This window comes from Hypanus sabinus, chromosome 26 (genome assembly GCF_030144855.1).
Source record: "Hypanus sabinus isolate sHypSab1 chromosome 26, sHypSab1.hap1, whole genome shotgun sequence".
Classification (NCBI taxonomy): Eukaryota; Metazoa; Chordata; class Chondrichthyes; order Myliobatiformes; family Dasyatidae; genus Hypanus; species Hypanus sabinus.
The window spans coordinates 33,354,675-33,371,649 of NC_082731.1; the positions used below are offsets into that span (position 1 = coordinate 33,354,675).

General features: G+C 48.3%; 1 protein-coding gene across 1 annotated transcript in view; it reads right to left on the minus strand.

The window, feature by feature from the left end:
* Positions 1-16,975, minus strand: part of LOC132381740 (uncharacterized) — a 168,146-nt gene that overhangs the window by 148,533 nt on the left and 2,638 nt on the right. Inside the window, exons 2-5 of the mRNA XM_059951312.1 lie at positions 16,072-16,504; positions 11,306-11,412; positions 9,261-9,385; positions 1,516-1,607 (exon numbers count right to left, since the gene is read on the minus strand). Of these exons, the coding sequence (XP_059807295.1) occupies positions 1,516-1,607; positions 9,261-9,385; positions 11,306-11,412; positions 16,072-16,504 (757 nt within the window). The remainder of the gene's footprint in view (positions 1-1,515; positions 1,608-9,260; positions 9,386-11,305; positions 11,413-16,071; positions 16,505-16,975) is intronic.

The window sequence follows — 16,975 nt, forward strand, 5'->3', positions numbered from 1 at the left end:
GGCGCACCATCCAAGCTAGTCCCACTTCCAGCTTTTAGTCCATAAACTTCCTAAGCAGGGGATTTCCATTATTTTTTATACCATGGACCAATACCATTAAGCTAGCAGTCCATGGACTCCTGTTCTCAAGTTTTCCTGCCCAGCTGTCAAGTACAAATGTTGTTACTATACCTGTCTCAACCACTTCCTCTAGTCGCTCATTCCACCTGGAAACCACCCATTGTGTAAAAAAAAATCCCTCAAGTTCCTAATAAATATTTCCCCTCTCACCCTAAATCTGTGTCCTCTAAGTTCTCTATTCCCCAGATCTGGGTAAAAGACCGAGTGCATTAATCTTGTCTACACTCCTCAAGATTGGATAACCCCTCTATAATTTCACCTCCAAGGATGAAGTCTTAGCCTGTCCAACCTCTCCCTGTGACTTGGTCCCTCAAGACCCAGCAACATCCTTGGATATCCTTTCTCCATGGAGCACTGTCTCAGGAAAGCAGTATCCACCATGAGGGATCCCCCTCCCCCCACGGCCCAGGCCATGCTCTCTTCTCGCTGCTGCCATCAGGAAGGTGGTACAGGAGCCTCAGGACCTACACCACCAAGTTCAGGAACAGTTGCTGCCCCTCATCCACTAGACTCTTGAACCAGAGGGACAACTTCACGTGCTCCATCACTGAACTGTTCCCACAACCTTTGGACCCACTTTCAAGGACTCCTCATCTCATGTTCTCGAAATTTATTGCTTACTCATTTATTTATTCTTTTTTCTTTTGTATTTGTGCAGCTTGACATCTGCACACTGGTTGCTTGCCCATCCTGTTGAGCGCAGTCTTCCATTGATTCTATTGTGGTCCTTGTCCTCTCAAAAGTCCAATCCTACGTCCCCATCCTGAGAGGCAGAAATGGGTAAGGCTGGCTAATAGGGCTCTGGTGAAGCTGTGTGGGCCAACCCCCTGTACAGTGAATACAAAGGATTGCAGAACCATTGATGAACTCCAACTATACCATCAACTTTGGACAATGGCCATTGCTCCACTGAGGAGCTAAGGCCCAAGAAGAATATTATGGTCCTTGGATTTACTGAGCATGCCCGTAAGAAAAAAAAATCTCAGGGTTGTACATGGTGACATATATGTACTTTGATAATAAATTTACTTTGAATACCTTCCTTTTGTCATGGGAACCAAAACGAATCACAAAGCACCAAGTGTGGCCTCACCAGTATCCTGTACAACCATACCACAACCTCCTAACTTTTCTACTCTGCACCCTCACTGATGAAGGCCAGCATTTCAAAAGCCCTGTTACTTGTGACTCTATTTTCAAGGAAGCACATCCTTGCACTCCAGTTCTCAGTTCTACAGGGATCTATTGTTCAGCGTGAAAGAGCTGCCTGGGGTGATGGGGCAAGGATGCTGATGAGATGTTATCTCTCCGCATCCGTACCAGCGACATTCCACATCTCCAGGAGGGGAGGAGAGGGGATTAGATCGTGTAACGGGATACCCGATTGCCACTCACCTTGGGATCGTGCCACTCCCGTCCGGCAGCCTGTACTGAGGTAGCGCATGCAGCGAGTTCCCAAACACCAGCCCACTTGATGTCTTCTTCTCCTGAAACAATCGACAAACGGAATCAGTCATTGGGGAACACGGTAGAGGGGAGGTGGTGAGCTCTTGACTGATCCTTGGTATTTGCCCCATTTCCATACCCACAGAGAGGGGCCCCCCACAGAAATCTGCTTGTCATACTCTCAAGAACAGTGTTCAGGCCTGGCGTGGTAGAGAAAACCATGGATTCTCAATGGGCAACTTCAGAGTCCAATGCTTTGCAAACTCCCACCCACTCCCCACCTGAAACTTTCCCCAACCCCCTCGCCACCCCCAGATCCAGATTCCCACAAGGAAGAAACTTATAGGCTGCACACTAGCACACTGGTCAGCACAACGCTTTACAGTACAGGCGACTGGAGTTCAGTTCCCGCTGCTGCCTGGAAGGAGTTTGCACACTCTCTCCGTGACTGTGTGGGTTTCCTCCGGGTAGTCCGGTTTCCCCCCACAGTACAAATCTGTACCAGTCGGTGGGTTAATTGGTCATCGTAAATTGTCCTGTGATCAGGGTAGGGTTAAATCAGGGGTTGGCGTGCCGTGATTGGCCAGAAGGGCCTACTCCTTGCTTTATCTCAACAAATAAGTAAATCTCCTCTGCTACCACGCATCATTCCCCACCCCCCAGACGCCTCCTCAGCTTCAGCTAAGCTCATCTGTACTGGGCCACCTCTGACAGATAGTTCAGAGATTCACACGACCCTTGAAGTTCGTGGTAGGAAAAGGCCGAGGCTTTGTAAGGCACTGGTCAGACTGCATTTTGAGCACTGAGAGGGGTTTTGGGCCCCCTGTTTAAGGAAGAGTTATGCTGACATTAGAGAGAGTCCAGAGGAGGTTCCGGAATGATTCCGGAAATGGACGTTTTAATGTACAAGGAGCATTTAATGGGCTCTGGGCCTGTACTTGCTGCAGTTGAGAAGAACAAGGGGAGGATTTCATTGAAACCCACCAAATATTTAAAAGCTCAGACCAGGGATTCCCAGCTTTTTCTACGCCGAGGACTTCTACTATTTTTGCTGGCCAGTGGTGTGGAGGCACCTGCACCAAACTTTAAGGCGAATGGTCCCGGGTTCGAATCTAGCCAGCTCCTTGTACGCTTTCCATCCATGTTGGGTTGAGCGCCAAGCTAGCAACTCGGCCCCATTAAAAAGAAGACAAACGCTAAGGAAATGGCAAGGTTGCTGCCCAATGGCCCACAGGGCAAGTAGAGGAATACCGAAAACAACAACAACTCCCATCATTAACCGAGGGGTCTGTGAACCCCCAGCTTAGACAGAGTGAATGTTGAGAGGATGTTGCCAATAATGGGAGTGACTACAACCAGCAGAGGTCACACTCTCTGAATACAAGGGCATCCCTTTAGAACAGAGATGAAGGAGGAATTTCTTGGGCCAGAGAGCGGTGAATCTGTGGAATTCATTGCTAGAAACAGCTGTGGAGACCATGTCACTGGGTATATTTAAAGCAAAGGTCGATAGGCTCACTATTTTCAAGGGTGTCAGTCAAAGGTGGCAGGAGAATGGAGTTGAGAGGGATTTAAAAGAAAAAAAATCAGTCACGATCCCATGGCGGAGAATGTTTGAGTGGCCTGACGGTCTCATTCTGCTCCCATGCATTATGGTCTAATTATTACTGTCCAGGAGAACAGAATCAAACATTATTGTTGCTGCTCGAGATGAGATTGTGGTGCTACTCCAGCCTGTGCGAAATAGATGCTTACGATGCATGGGGTACGGCTTAATTTTTTAAAAAATCCCATATTTACATGCAACAAGTGACTTTGACAGTCCATAACACTCAAACGCCATTGGCAAGCCGGGGCGTAGCACAACAGCCCTGGGGAAGAAGCTGCTTTTCAGTCTTGCTGAAGATGTTTCTGTATCTTCTACCAGATGTCAGGAGATTGGACAGTATCAGGATGGGATTAGTTTTTAATGACATTACAAGCATGCTGAAGACATCGAGAGTTGTAGATTGACTCCAGGTCCAGTAGATGAGTCCCAGTGATGTCCTAAGCTATCCTAATCACCTGTTGGAGTGCTTTGCGATCTGTCTTGCTGGAGCTAGAGTACCAGACTATTATTCCATATGTCATTTATTCAGTCCATCTACTCCAGGGGTGTCAAACTCATTTTAGGTCACGGGCCGGATTGAGAAAAATGCGACTTCATGCGGGCCAGATCAGTTGTACGCGCGCATGCTCCCACAGCTTTCGTTGCCTTCATTTTTTCAAACTGCTCTCATGTGTCTCAGTTTCTGCTATTTCTAAAATTGTTTCACTTTACGAATTTCGTTTTTTATGAAGCAGTTTGCCTAGCAAGCATTCTTTTTATGATTGGTATTAACTTACAGACGTAGATTACAAGAAAGTGGGCAACGAGAAAGAAACGATGCTATTTCGGCTAAGATTGTTTTGGGAGCCATACCTTTTCCATTAATAAACCGTTTGAAATCAAGCATTAGCAAACACAAATGTAGACCTAACGCAGGGGTGTCAAACTCAAATACACAGTGGGCCAAAATTTAAAAATTGGTACAAGTCGAAGGCCGGACTGTTTCAGCGTTTATTGCAAAACTTATTGAAATGAATTTATTACACATATTAACCTGGAACTAACAAAGCTTAGGTTATTGCCTACAAAAACAACATTGAACATTAAATAAATAAAAAACAGTTGCATTTATTTCTTATGGCTTTATCTGCAGCTTTTCTGGAGTAATTTCTAATGAAAACATTTTTCCACAGGCCAACACTCTGTGATTCACACTAGTCTAAGCCAGATACTTGGCATCTCATCTTGGATGCAAGTTCATCAATGTTTGGAGTCAGGCTCTGAGCTGAGGAAATCCTCAGAATTGAGTGAAGGTGTTCATCAGAAAGACAACTCCTGTGTGATGTTTTGTTTATCTTCATTAAAGAGAACAGTTGTTCACACAGATATGTGCTGCCAAACATAGAGAGCATTTGAGCAGCTTGGGTACGCAGCTGGGGCATTGTGTCGGGAATGAAACGTAGAAACTGTGCAGCGCCCACCGAGTCATACTTTGCCTTGAGTGTGTCACTACATTGGAGTTCAATCAGCTCCATTTGTATGTTGGTTGGTGCGCTTTCCATGTCAGCTGCAAATGGATTACTGAGCAGTTCAAACCTGCTTTTTTGGGCTTCAAAGTCGGCAAATCGCCGTGTGAAGTCGGCACCAAGTATGCTAAGTTTTTCAGCAAACTTTGCACGTGGGAATACTGCGGTAGAAACCTGCTTTTTCATAGTTTGGCAACACGGAAAATGGCTCAAGTTTTCTTGCTGCATCTGCGTCTCCCACTGGCGCAGCTTGGTTTTAAAAGCCCTCACTGCAGCGTACATGTCTGTGATCACACGACCCTGCCCCTGAAGCTGCAGGTTGAGCACATTGAGATGACTCGTGATGTCACACAGAAATGCCATTTCACAAAGCAACTTTTTATCCCGGAGCTCTGTTGTGTCTTTCCCTTTGCTTTCCATGAACTGACAGATCTCCTCACGCAACTCGAAACATCTTTTCAGCACTTTTCCTTGGCTTAACCATCGCACTTCTGTGTGATAGGGCAAATCATTATATTCTGAACCCAACTCCTCCAGAAACGACTTGAACTCGTGGTGATTTAAACCTTTGGCTCTTATGAAGTTAACTGCTCGTGTTATGGTGCTCATTATATGTTCCATTTTCAAGGCTTTGCCACATAACGATTCCTGGTGTATGATGCAGTGATAAGCTGTCAGCTCACCTGCGCCGTTTTCCTCCCAGATCCTGCCCACCAATCCACTCTTTTGACCGCACATCGCAGGCTCCTGTTTCTTGTCCAGATGCTTGCATTTGTCGTGGTGTTTCGTTTCATAGTGTCGTCTTACGTTATATTCTTTAATTACAGCCACACCGTCTCCGCACACAAGACAAACAGGTTTGCCCTTTATATCTGCAAGCATATACTCTGCCTCCCACCTGCCTTGAAAACCCCTGTTTTCAAAGTCCACCTTTCGTTCAGCCATTTTTGGGGTGAGGGATAGCTGAAAGTTGACCACACGTGACTAGCGCCATAAGGATGCTGATGAGAGAGTAAGGCAAGTGCGAGCAATGCACTGGCAGTGCATTGTGGGATTTGTAGTATTAGTGGTGCATGCAATATACCGGCGGGCCAGCTCTAATAGAAAAAAAAAATTATTCATTAATGATATTCAGGAAATAAACCAGGGAAACCGAATAAACACTAAAAACTCTGAAAACCTGGTACCTGAATAAACTCAGAATTAGCCATATCATACGCCATAGGCGCTTCGACTACTGGGGCCAGCTTTAATAGTAATTAGATATTATCTTGCGGGCCAAAGGTAATTCCACTGCGGGCCAGATTTGGCCCGCGGGCCTTGAGTTTGACATATATGATCTAGTCCCTACTGGCTCCTAGTGATGGAATTGTACTGGTTTTACCCCTTCTCTACAGTAGAGGGCCAACATGTTCCCTTGGCTACTTACCCACACTCGGGGCAACGCACGCAGGGCAACCATCCTACCAGAGAAATCCGAGCAGCTGGGGAGCGACGGTGAGAACGCGGTGTTATGTCCACAGCCCTCTCCTTTGTGAGAATCGCAAGAGCACTAGTTGAGGGGGGGGGGGGTGTCAGTCGACCCAGGAAATGGGAGAGAGAGACATGCCGAATACCTCGTTCCACCGCGATGCAAAATATTGCGACATTGACCATTGTCTCATGGAGACCACGTGCAAGCCCTCGGGCGAAGTGGGCTGGTTGAGAGAGAGATTGCATCATCCCAACCTGATTGACATCTGAGACCCCGTGAGGAAGTATAAAGGAGGGTCTGGGGGGGGGAACAACCCCTTTAGACACACCAGAAGACACGCTAGCAATCCCGTAGTAGCGGGAAGCCATTTTGAAGGAAGCCACGTGCATTAGATTCCGTGCCTGGAGTCTGTGGCTGGAATCACGGAAAACCGCTTTTAGCTAACAACGGAGAAGCCCGCTCCCCTGATTCAACGGATTTGCTTCATAAAGACCCGGGCAAGTTTTCTTTTCTCACCAATCTCTCTCTCTCTCCAACAAATGAAAACCCAGCGCCCCCCCACCCCCCCGAAAGATTCAGAAGCTTGCAGGAATTTGAGTGACTTTTATATTTCCATCGGACACTATATTATCCCCTAGACAAACGATCGAGCTGTTTCTTATTGATGGTTATTATTAGACCCGCGCTTTTAGATTAAGTAGTGACTACGTATATTATCTGAAGGTTTGTATTAATCTTATGTTTGTGCCCCTTTCATAAATAAAGACTTTTAAAAATAGTACCATCAGACTTCAACGGACCTCTCTACCTTTGCTGGTAAGTGATCCAGTTACGGGATTTCGTAACAGCGGAAACCCCACAAGGACAGTGCCAGAGGTCAGGATTGCCTCTTCTGCAGTCCACGTGAGGAGACGGTGGAGGTGGTGCTGCATGGTGTCCATGCTCATTTTGGGGGGGTGGGTGCTGGCCTCTCTCGTTGGTGCTGCCTTCTCGTGCTCAATCAGTGGAGTGACAGGCTGGATCGCGTGCATCTGTGCACTGCCAGAAGACTGTGCCACCAATCTGTGAGATGCGTCACTCAGGGTCTTTGACTATATATATGTTTTTTTATTGCTCGCTATTTTGAATGTTTAGCATCTTGGCCCCAGTGGAACGTTGTTTCATTCAGCTCTATCTATGAATGGTTGAATGATAATTAAACTTGATCTGATTTGATTTATGAGGGGTGATTGATAAGTTCGTCGCCTAAGGTAGAAGGAGTCAATTTTAGAAAACCTAGCATATTTATTTTTCAACATTGTCCCCTCCTACATGTGCACACTTAGTCTAGTGGTCGTGGAGCATACGGATCCCTTCTTTGTAGAAGTGGTCCACAGCAGGGGTGATTGATAAGTTTGTGGCCTAAGGTAGAAGGAGACGAGTTATACAGCTCTCGTTACATGCATGTGCAGTTCAACTCTGATAACGCAGAAAGTTTGAAGTTAATAACTCATCTCCTTCTACCTTAGGCCACAAACTTATCAATCACCCCTGCTGTGGACCACTTCTGGAGGTCCAAGATGCCGACTTCTACAAAGAAGGGATCCGTATGCTCCACGGCTGCTGGACTAAGTGTGTAAACATAGGAAAAATAAATGTGCTAGGTTTTCTAAAACTAACTCCTTCTACCTTAGGCCACGAACTTACCAATCACCCCTTATAAGAGGCTACAGCACTACCAGAGCACCTGGGGAGTGACAGCGAGAACGTACAAACTCCACACGGACAGAAGCAGAGGTCAGGATTGAGCCTGGGGCACCTGAGATACGAGGCAGCGGCACTACCCGCTTCACTGCCGTATGCAGTCATGAGTCCGTCAGCGCCTCCAGAAGCGAACGCAATACTCCAACCAGTCTTCTAGAGCTGCAGCTTTACCTCACAGTTTTTCAGCTCAGTCTCCCAACTAAAGAAAGCCAACAAACTTCCTGCCTTCATCATCACTCTGTCAACTTACACAACTACTTGCAGGGATCCAGGGCAAACTTGCCCCTCAACAAGGCCACAAAGACTATCCCAAATCAGGGATCGGGTGTGGGTGAGTGGGAGGGATAGAAAAGGGGCTTGCTTTCCTCTCACTTTTGCTGCAAGCGTTGTCCTGCCGAGCAATGTGGGCACACGACATTGGCGCCAGGACGTGGCTACCCTCGTGGGCGGCCCCCAGCACACCCTGGTTGTACTGTAGAATGTAGACTGTGGGTTTTACTATTCTTCGCTGTACCTGTGATAAAGGAATATTTCCTGTGGTGGGGGGGGTGGGTGGAGGAGAAAAGAGTCCAAGACCAGAGGTCACAGCCTCAAATAGAGGGATGACCTTTAGGAACGGAGATGAGGAGGGATTTCTTTAGCCAGAGACTGGTGAACCTCCGGAATTCACTGCCACAGGCAGCTGTGGAGGCCAAGAGATTGGGTATATTTAAGACAGAGGTTGATAGATTCTTTAATAGTCAGGGAGAAGGCAGGAGAAGGCTGCTTTCCTAGGAAGTTCAGAGATGGGGTTCATCCAAAGATCGTTGACACAGTGGAACCGTAAAAACCATAGGTCAGCTTCTTTGCTTCTGCTGCCGCCGGTGGCCTTTGCTGTGTCGCTGGAACTCAGCCTATCAGAGTAGTAGAGTAATGCAGCAGGTCACCAACAGCGTGAAGTTCACGCATTCTCCCTGGAATCCGCACGTGTTCCCCCCCCCCCCCCACAGATAATCCAGGTTCCTCCCTCATCCCAAGTGCGGAACGTAGAAGATAGAACAGTACAGCACAGGAATAGGCTCTTCGGCCCAGAATGCTGTACCGAACCAATTAAATTAGTAATCAAATGTCCAATTTAACTAATCCCTTCTCCCTACTCCAATGTCCAAATCCTTCGATTTTCCTCACACTCCTGTCAAAGGATTCAAAGTGCATTTATTATCAAAGTACGTAGAAATTACAGAACCTTGAGTTTAGTCTGCTTACAGACAGCCACAAAACAAGCTGAAAGAACCCAATTTAAAAAAATATAGACTTACACTCAATGCGCGGAAAAAAAAGGGAAGAAACGGAAATCATGCAAACAAGTGGCAGCATTCCTAACCAAGCTGTGCCCATAGGCCCAAATCCCAGGGCAGCCGGAGTAGGCCCAAAGCCTCAGTCTCAGTTCATCAAATCGCCGCAAAGCTCGCAGGCACGAAGTACATGGCAGCCGGAGCAGTCTCAGCGCTGTGAAAAGAAGAGTGAACGTCATGGAAGAGCAAGCGGAACCGGCCTGACCCTTGCCACCGGTCCCGACAGCCTGCCTTTCCAGGATGAAAGAGGATCTGATTGAAACATACAAGATTATTAAGGGATTGGACACTCTAGAGGCACGAAAAATGTTCCCGATGTTGGGGAAATCCAGAACCAGAGGCCACAGTTTAAGAATAAGGGGTAGTCCATTTAGAACGGAGTTAAGGAAAAACTTTTTCACCCAGAGAGTTGTGGATCTATGGAATGCTCTGCCTCAAAAGGCAGTGGAGGCCAATTCTCTGGATGCTTTCAAGAAAGAGTTAGATAGAGCTCTTCAAGATAGCAAAGTCAAGGGATATGGGGAGAAGGCAGGTACGGGGTACTGATTGTGGATGATCAGCTATGATCACAGTGAATGGTGGTGCTGGCTAGAAGGGCTGAATGGCCTACTCCTGCACCCACTGACTATCTGGGACAGCGTTTAAATCGCCCAAACACCGGGTCTCCTCCCCCCACCCCGCACGAGGACCGGGGCCCCTGCCATAGCAATATGCTTTGGGCCTAGACCTTGCCGCCAGGCCCAAAGCCTTTCACAACCTCTCCAAATCGGCTCAAAGTGACTATTCAAATGTCTCTTAAAAGCCTCTAATGTTTCTGCCTCTACAAGTGCCACAGACAACGCATTCCAAGCACTCACCACTGTTTAAAAAAAAAACCTGCCCCTCACATTTCCTTTGAAATTACCCCCCTCACCATAAATGCATGCCCCCACATATTAGACATTTCAACTCTAAGAAAAAATACCATCTCTCTATTCTATCTATGCTTCTCATAATCTTAACTAACTTCTTCTGCACCCTCTCCAAAGCCTCAGAACTAGAATTGGAGGAAAAATGGTGCCAGAGGTTTTTGTAGTCCCAAGCGTCTTCTTCCAGATTGTCGGCGAAACACTTTCTTCTTCCTTTCTTCTCTTTTCAAGGTGGCTGGGGTTCTGTTGGAGCCCGTGATCTACAGTTCAAACCATGGTTTTCGGCAAGTGGTGGGTTTTCACACCGGCCATGCGGCCTGGTGCTTCGATATCCCCGGGGAGCGACCTGGAAGATGTGCGTCTTTGGGGGGGGGGGGGGGAACAGACTGACGGACAATCCATTCCCGGGCCAATTTCGCCGACTGTTGCCTCGTGGGAGACTGAAACAGAGACAGCAGGCGGTGTGTGCAGCTGTTGGAAGAAGGCCCCTGTACTTCAGCGATACCTCTCTCTCTCGACGGAGCCTGTCCGTCCTGATTCGGGGGGGGTGGAGGGGGGGGGATTGGAGAAGCGATGCTGGAAGATTTTGACTTTGGACCAGCGAGCTGCTGATTTCCACTTTTGTTGCCGGAGCGATCTCTCTCTCTCTCTCTCTCTGCCTTGGCCGCCTGTCTGAGATACCAAAGCACCGGGATGCACCGTAGTTTTAGAAGGACTCCATATGAAAGTCTCTCTGTGGGATTTTGTTATTGCTGGTTTGGTGGGGGCATGCTTCTGCTGGTGTGGTGGGGGGGGAGGAGAGGAGTTATGTTTCTATGTATGGAGGGAGGCTTTGGGGGTTCTGATGTTACTATCCATTCTTTGGAGCTTCTTGTTTTCTGGACGTCTCTGCAGAGCAGCAATTTCAGGTTGCACGTGTTCCCTGATATTTGAGGGGACCATGTGAGACGGGAAGGCCTGGGCAGAGAGCAGCGCCCAGCTGGTGGGTACAGCCCGCCTGCACCCGCGCCTGGCACAGCCTCAGCGCCTTTAAACAGCAGAGAACAAAGCAGAGCAGAAAGCCACAGGGTGGGCGAGGTCACATTAACAACACACACACACACACACACACAGAGAAAAAAAACGCTTCAGGGAGTGAGTCATCCCGCCTGCCATCTCACATTTACCAGCAGTGCTACTGGCAGCGACCTCCTCACAGGGGCAGAAGCCTTGGCTGGAGGCCGCTGGACACCGGAGACCAAATTCCACGGTCCGGCCTAGGAGCGCGGGACACCTGGGGGCAGAGGGCATCTGGATGAAAACTGGACTCTGGATGGATCCCAGATTGCCAGTCGTGGGGTCTTCCCGCTAGTGTGTATGGCCCTAGCTCAATATCACAGAACAGCACAGGAACAGGCCATTCAGCCCACAGCATTGTGCTTGTCCGGCTAAAAAGCAAGTGAAAAACACCCAAACACTAATCCTTCCTACTTCTACCACGTCCATATCCATCTTCCTCAAATTCATGTGCCTATCCAAACGTCTCTCAAAAAGCCTCGAATATACTAGGCAGTGCATTCCAGGCGTCCACCACCCTCTTGAACCTACCCCCTTAAATACCCCGTGAACCTACCCCTTCTCACCTGCAATGCATGCCCTCTGGTATTAGACTTAAGACACCTGCCCATAGGATCTCGTTATTCACATATTGACTGCAGCATCTTCCAATATGCAACAGTAACCTCTGTAGGTGTAGATCATTGGCTGTGCTTCGAGGAGGCACAAGTGGTTAGCACAACACATTACAGTACAGGTGACCCAGGTTCAACACCATCCCGACCCCAGCTGCCTGTGAGGAGTTTGTACGTTCTCCCCGTGACCGTGTGCGGTTCCTCCTGCAGGCCAAAGACATACCCGTTGGCAGGTTAACTGGTCATTGTAAATTGTCCCGTGTCTAGGCCAGGGTTAAATCGTTGTAAATTGTCCTGTGATTTGGCCAGGGTTAAATCATTGCAAACTGTCCCGTGATTAGACCAGGGTTAGATCAGGGCATTGCTGGGCTGCACAGCTCGAAGGGCCGGGAGGGCCTACTCCAGGTTGTATTTCTTTAAAAAAATATAAAGGAATAAGCGACTGAATAATTGAATGAATAAATAAATAATTTGAATGCTGTCCATAAAGATTGGGGGCGGGGGGTGAAAGATCTGCTGACCTGTTGCCCTGACGCTATTGGAGGGGAAGATGCTGGTCGTGGTGGTGAAAGATTGCAGAAAGCATTTTGTTTTTGATAACAAAAGATGAAGTATCAAAGCACAAGAAACGTTCAATGAGTTTGTAGAGCCAGCACGGATCCACAGAGGAGAAGCCTCTGTGCCCTTGTGGGCTGGGTGCTGGAAAAGTAAACTTCCCAGTGTAGCCAGCAACTCAAGACGGTGAATGGAACGCTGGTCCATTGGAGGAGATGGGTGCCAGTGCGGACACATCTTACCACAGTTACATCGGTCTGGATGAGGTGGCATCAGTTCCGATTCCCTTTTCAAAAGGAGAATATACTTGTAAGCACAAGACCGCTGGCCAGACTAGCTCCTGGAACAGCAGGTCCGACGTACGAGGAGAAACTCAAAAAACTAGGCCTCTGTTCTCGAGAGTTAAAGTGTTGCCAGGCTAGACATGGATGGAATGTTTGAAGTAGCTTATTTTTTATTCTTTTTTTTTAACTTCTCTTCTGATATTTGTATATCTGTGCACTTGTAATGCTACTGTGACGATGTAATTTCCTTTGGGATTGATAGAGCATTTCTCTATCTATCCTCTGGCTGAGGAGTATAGGACCAGGTCTCAAAATAACTGAGAGGCTACTTCAGAATGAAATGAGAATTTTCTTCAGTCAAAGAGGGTTTGAATCTTTGCTCTTGTTTACTCTGGAGAACTGTGACTGATTGACTGCATTCAGAATTCACGTGTTAAACCAAGATTAACCAAATCAATGTATGGGGGGGCAAGGCCAGGCCGGAAGCCTCCGAGAGGACCACAACCTTGTCGTGGTTTGGACAATGATCTGCAGAGCTATCCTGGCCGGAGTCAAGACTTTACACTTTGGCTCCTGGTAGGGTCACTCATGCCAAACAGGTCAAAGGGTCTGGAGGGCAGACTATGGTCCACCAGTCCTCCAGGTTTGAGGGGTTCCAGTCAGGGCTGACAACCCTGACTGGTAAAACAAAGCTATCTTGGAAACAGCAATGAAGAATCCTTCCACATCTGAGTGTGACGGTATTCCTGAGTCTCCACCCAGGACTCGCGTGACTGAGTCGTGAAAACTGAGAGGAAGCTACTGACATGATGATGGAAGCCCCGAACACCGCCAGAGATGAAGGACCTTCACCGCTGCCCGAAACACCAGCTTGTGTAATGGACAGTGAGTAAGTGATCAAAGCAGGAAGTCGACTACATAATTGTTGATTGGCAGTGCAACTGGAGGGGCTGTTCCTATGTCATACTGTATGCTCTAGTGACAAGAGTACTCGATAAACAACATCAAACAATATCAAACAATGAAAACCGAGACTCAAAGGGAGATATAGCCGAGGATGAAAGACTAACAACGTGGTTTGAAGGAGGATGGAGGAAGCTGATAAACAGACGTAGAATTTCACATGTTCAGCCCAGGGCAGCCAAACCTCAAAAGCTCCTCGAGGTTTCGTAGGGCTGAAGTGAAGGGAGAAAGACCTTGATAGCGTTGTTGTGGAGGCAATATTGCCTATAGTGAGAAAGTCTAGGACCTGAGGACACATTCAGAACAGAGGGGTGTCCTGTTAGAACAGAGATGAGGAGGAATTTCTCTAGCCAGAGGGTGGTGAATCTGTGAAATTCATTGCCACAGGTGGCTGTGGAGGCCAAGCCATTTGGTATATTTAGGACAGAGGTTGATAGGTTCTTGATTAGCCTGGCCACGAAGGGATACGGGGAGAAGGCAGGAGACTGGGCCTGAGAGGGAAATGGATCAGCCATGATGAAATGGCAGAGCAGACTCAATGGGCCAAATGGCCTAATTCTGCTCCCATATCTAAGTATAAGGGCCTAGGGATTCTTATACATAAACACCACTCTCTGCAGCACCATGTAGAAAGTCTGGACATTATTCCCACCACTTCCCGTTCTGGTTCAGTCCTGCACACCGACATATTCTTCCCATCACTCACACAGAGATGGGGCTACTGTGAGTATCCCCGGGCGTGGAACTTGTCCACGTTATCTCAGGAGTGAACCATCATAACGCAAACCCAAGAACACTTGGTTTTAGCACCATTGTTTTGAAACAGGATCAGTCCTTTACTTGGATAACAATCTCTCTCCTACCCACCTCCTACCCCCGCCAACCCATCGACTCCATCTTCACCAGCTACCACAAGGCCCAATCCTGAGGCCTGAGCCTCCCAAGTTAACAGAACACACACCCCCGGACCCCCCCCCCCCACCACACACACACAAGGGTCATGTGAAATGATTCTGAGACCCAGGCACTCTCAGCTTGAGCCAAGAAACACAAGCGTGATGGGCAAGCGAGACTTGGGCAGAGTGAGGAATGCAAGGGTGATGTTTGGGAAGCGTGATTCAACAAGCAGCCAGAACAGGGAACGACAGCGGAAACATGTAGAGTCCTAGAAAAGAACAGCACAGAAACAGGCCCTTTGACCCATCTAGTCTGCGCCAAAACCTTTCAAACTACCTACTCCCATCGACCTGCAGTGGGACCCCTACACACCCACGTACCTATCCCATCTTCTTTTAAACATTGAAGTCGAGCACCGGCAGCTCGTACCACACTCTCACGAGCCTAAGTGAAGAAGATTCCCCTTAAACTTTTCACCTTTCACATTTAACCCATGACCTCTGGTTGTGGTCCCTCCCAACCTCAGTGGAAAAAGCTTGCTTGCATTTACCCTCTCTATACCCCTCATAATTTTGTATACCTCCATCAGGTCTCCCCCTACCTTCCAAGGAATAACGTCCTGATCTACTCAATCCATCCTTGATTCTCAGTTGCAGATAGGTAGGAGGAACACTGGAGGAAGTCAGCGGGGCAGGCAGCATCTGGGACAGGGGATGGACAGTTGACACTTTGGGTCGCAGTGAAGGGTGTCAACTGAAAGATGGAGGGGAGGTAGTTTAAAGTGGTGGGGTGTGACAAACGTTGACAGGTGCATCCAGGGGAGGGCTGGTGATAGGCAGATACAGAGGGGAGGAGAGTGGGATTAGCACTGGTAGGTGACTGGTGGAAATGACAAAAGGCTGAAGTGACGAGGAATTCTGACAGGAGAGGAAGTGTGGAATGTAAGTGGCGAGAGTGAATGGGAACAGTGGTGAAGTGGACACAGCTGGAAGGTGGGGTAGGTGCAGGAAGGGATTAGGAGTGGAGTGAGGCTACGCAAGTTGAAATGGGGCTGTTCTAGCACAGGCATATAGTCGGCGGTTCGGCCCTGCATCGAGATGTGCAACAACAGTGGGAATGGGGCTCCAGACAACTCGTGGGACAGGAGCACAGCGCGGCATACCGTGGCTCAGCCTCCCCCACAGTCCTGCTCGTTCAGCTTTCAAGCCACACGCCGAGAAAAAGAGAGACGGGGGGTGGTCGAGGGAAACTTTTCAGAGATGGCGCCGAGGGGCAGCTCCTGAAATTTGCTTGCATTGAAACAGAAATAAAACTCAACCTTGGCATTTCAGCGCGGAGTTTCAGTTCTGCTATCTGTCAAACCAGCAATTAACTCTGTCCGATCAAGGGTGTCAGATAAAAATGTCGACACACAGAGTTGAACCAGCTTCGGAATGGAAACAAACTGCCTGACTCGATAAGTGACTGAGTAATCTGATATGGTGTTCGGTTTGATCACAGCCTAGGGGAAATACCCCTCAATCAATCCACACATGTTCTTCTTGACTATAAACACATCGTTACCTCTCTTCCCTCCCCCCACCCAAAGCAGCATTCAAATGTTGTTTCACTCTTAGTGCGGGCACGTGGGTGTCACTGTCAAAGTCAACACTCAAGGCGGTGCTACTGGAGAAAGTGGCCTCCGGTGCACGCGGCCCCAGGAGCCCAGTGACCATGACCACTTCCGAACGCCCGAGGCCCCGCTGGCGCCTCGAAACGTCCGAAGAGTTGGGTTTGGCTTCGGATCCCCTCGCCGAGACTGCACCGCGGCGATTCACCCCTGCAGTGCGATGAACCGAGACCGAGGCTTTCCACCGGCTCGGCTGATCCGGGCTCGTGGATTCAATTGGGACCAGGATCCTCTTATGGACACAAAGGAGGCCTGAGGGCTGAAGTTTATCCCAGTGCTGGTATGCTCGCAGAAAAATGGAGGCCACAATGCGCCTGGAACTGGTTTCTGCCAAATCAAAGGGGAAGAAGAAACCTGGAGGGATTTTGCATCTGCCGACAAGGTCAATCAGCATCCACAAAGGAAGGAAAGGGACATGAAATCCATGAACATTAAAAATACAGGAACGTAACGAATAGGAGCAGGAGTCGGCCATCTGGCCTACCAGTCAATAAGATCATGGCATGATCTGACCATGGGCACATCTCCACCTACCTGCCTTTTCCCCATAACCCTCAATTCCCCTACTGTGCAGAAATCTATTTAGCCTTGTCTTAAATGTATTTACTGAGGTAGCCTCCACTGCTTTCATTGGGCAGAGAATTCTAGATTCACCACTCTGGGAAAAGCAGCTTCTCCTCATCTCTGTCTTACATCTACTGCCCCAGATCTTGAAACTATGTCCTTAGTGCTCTTAAAACCCTGTCATTTCCCCTTACTTCAAACAGCTGCTCCGATTGTTTGTACTGCAACTTCTCT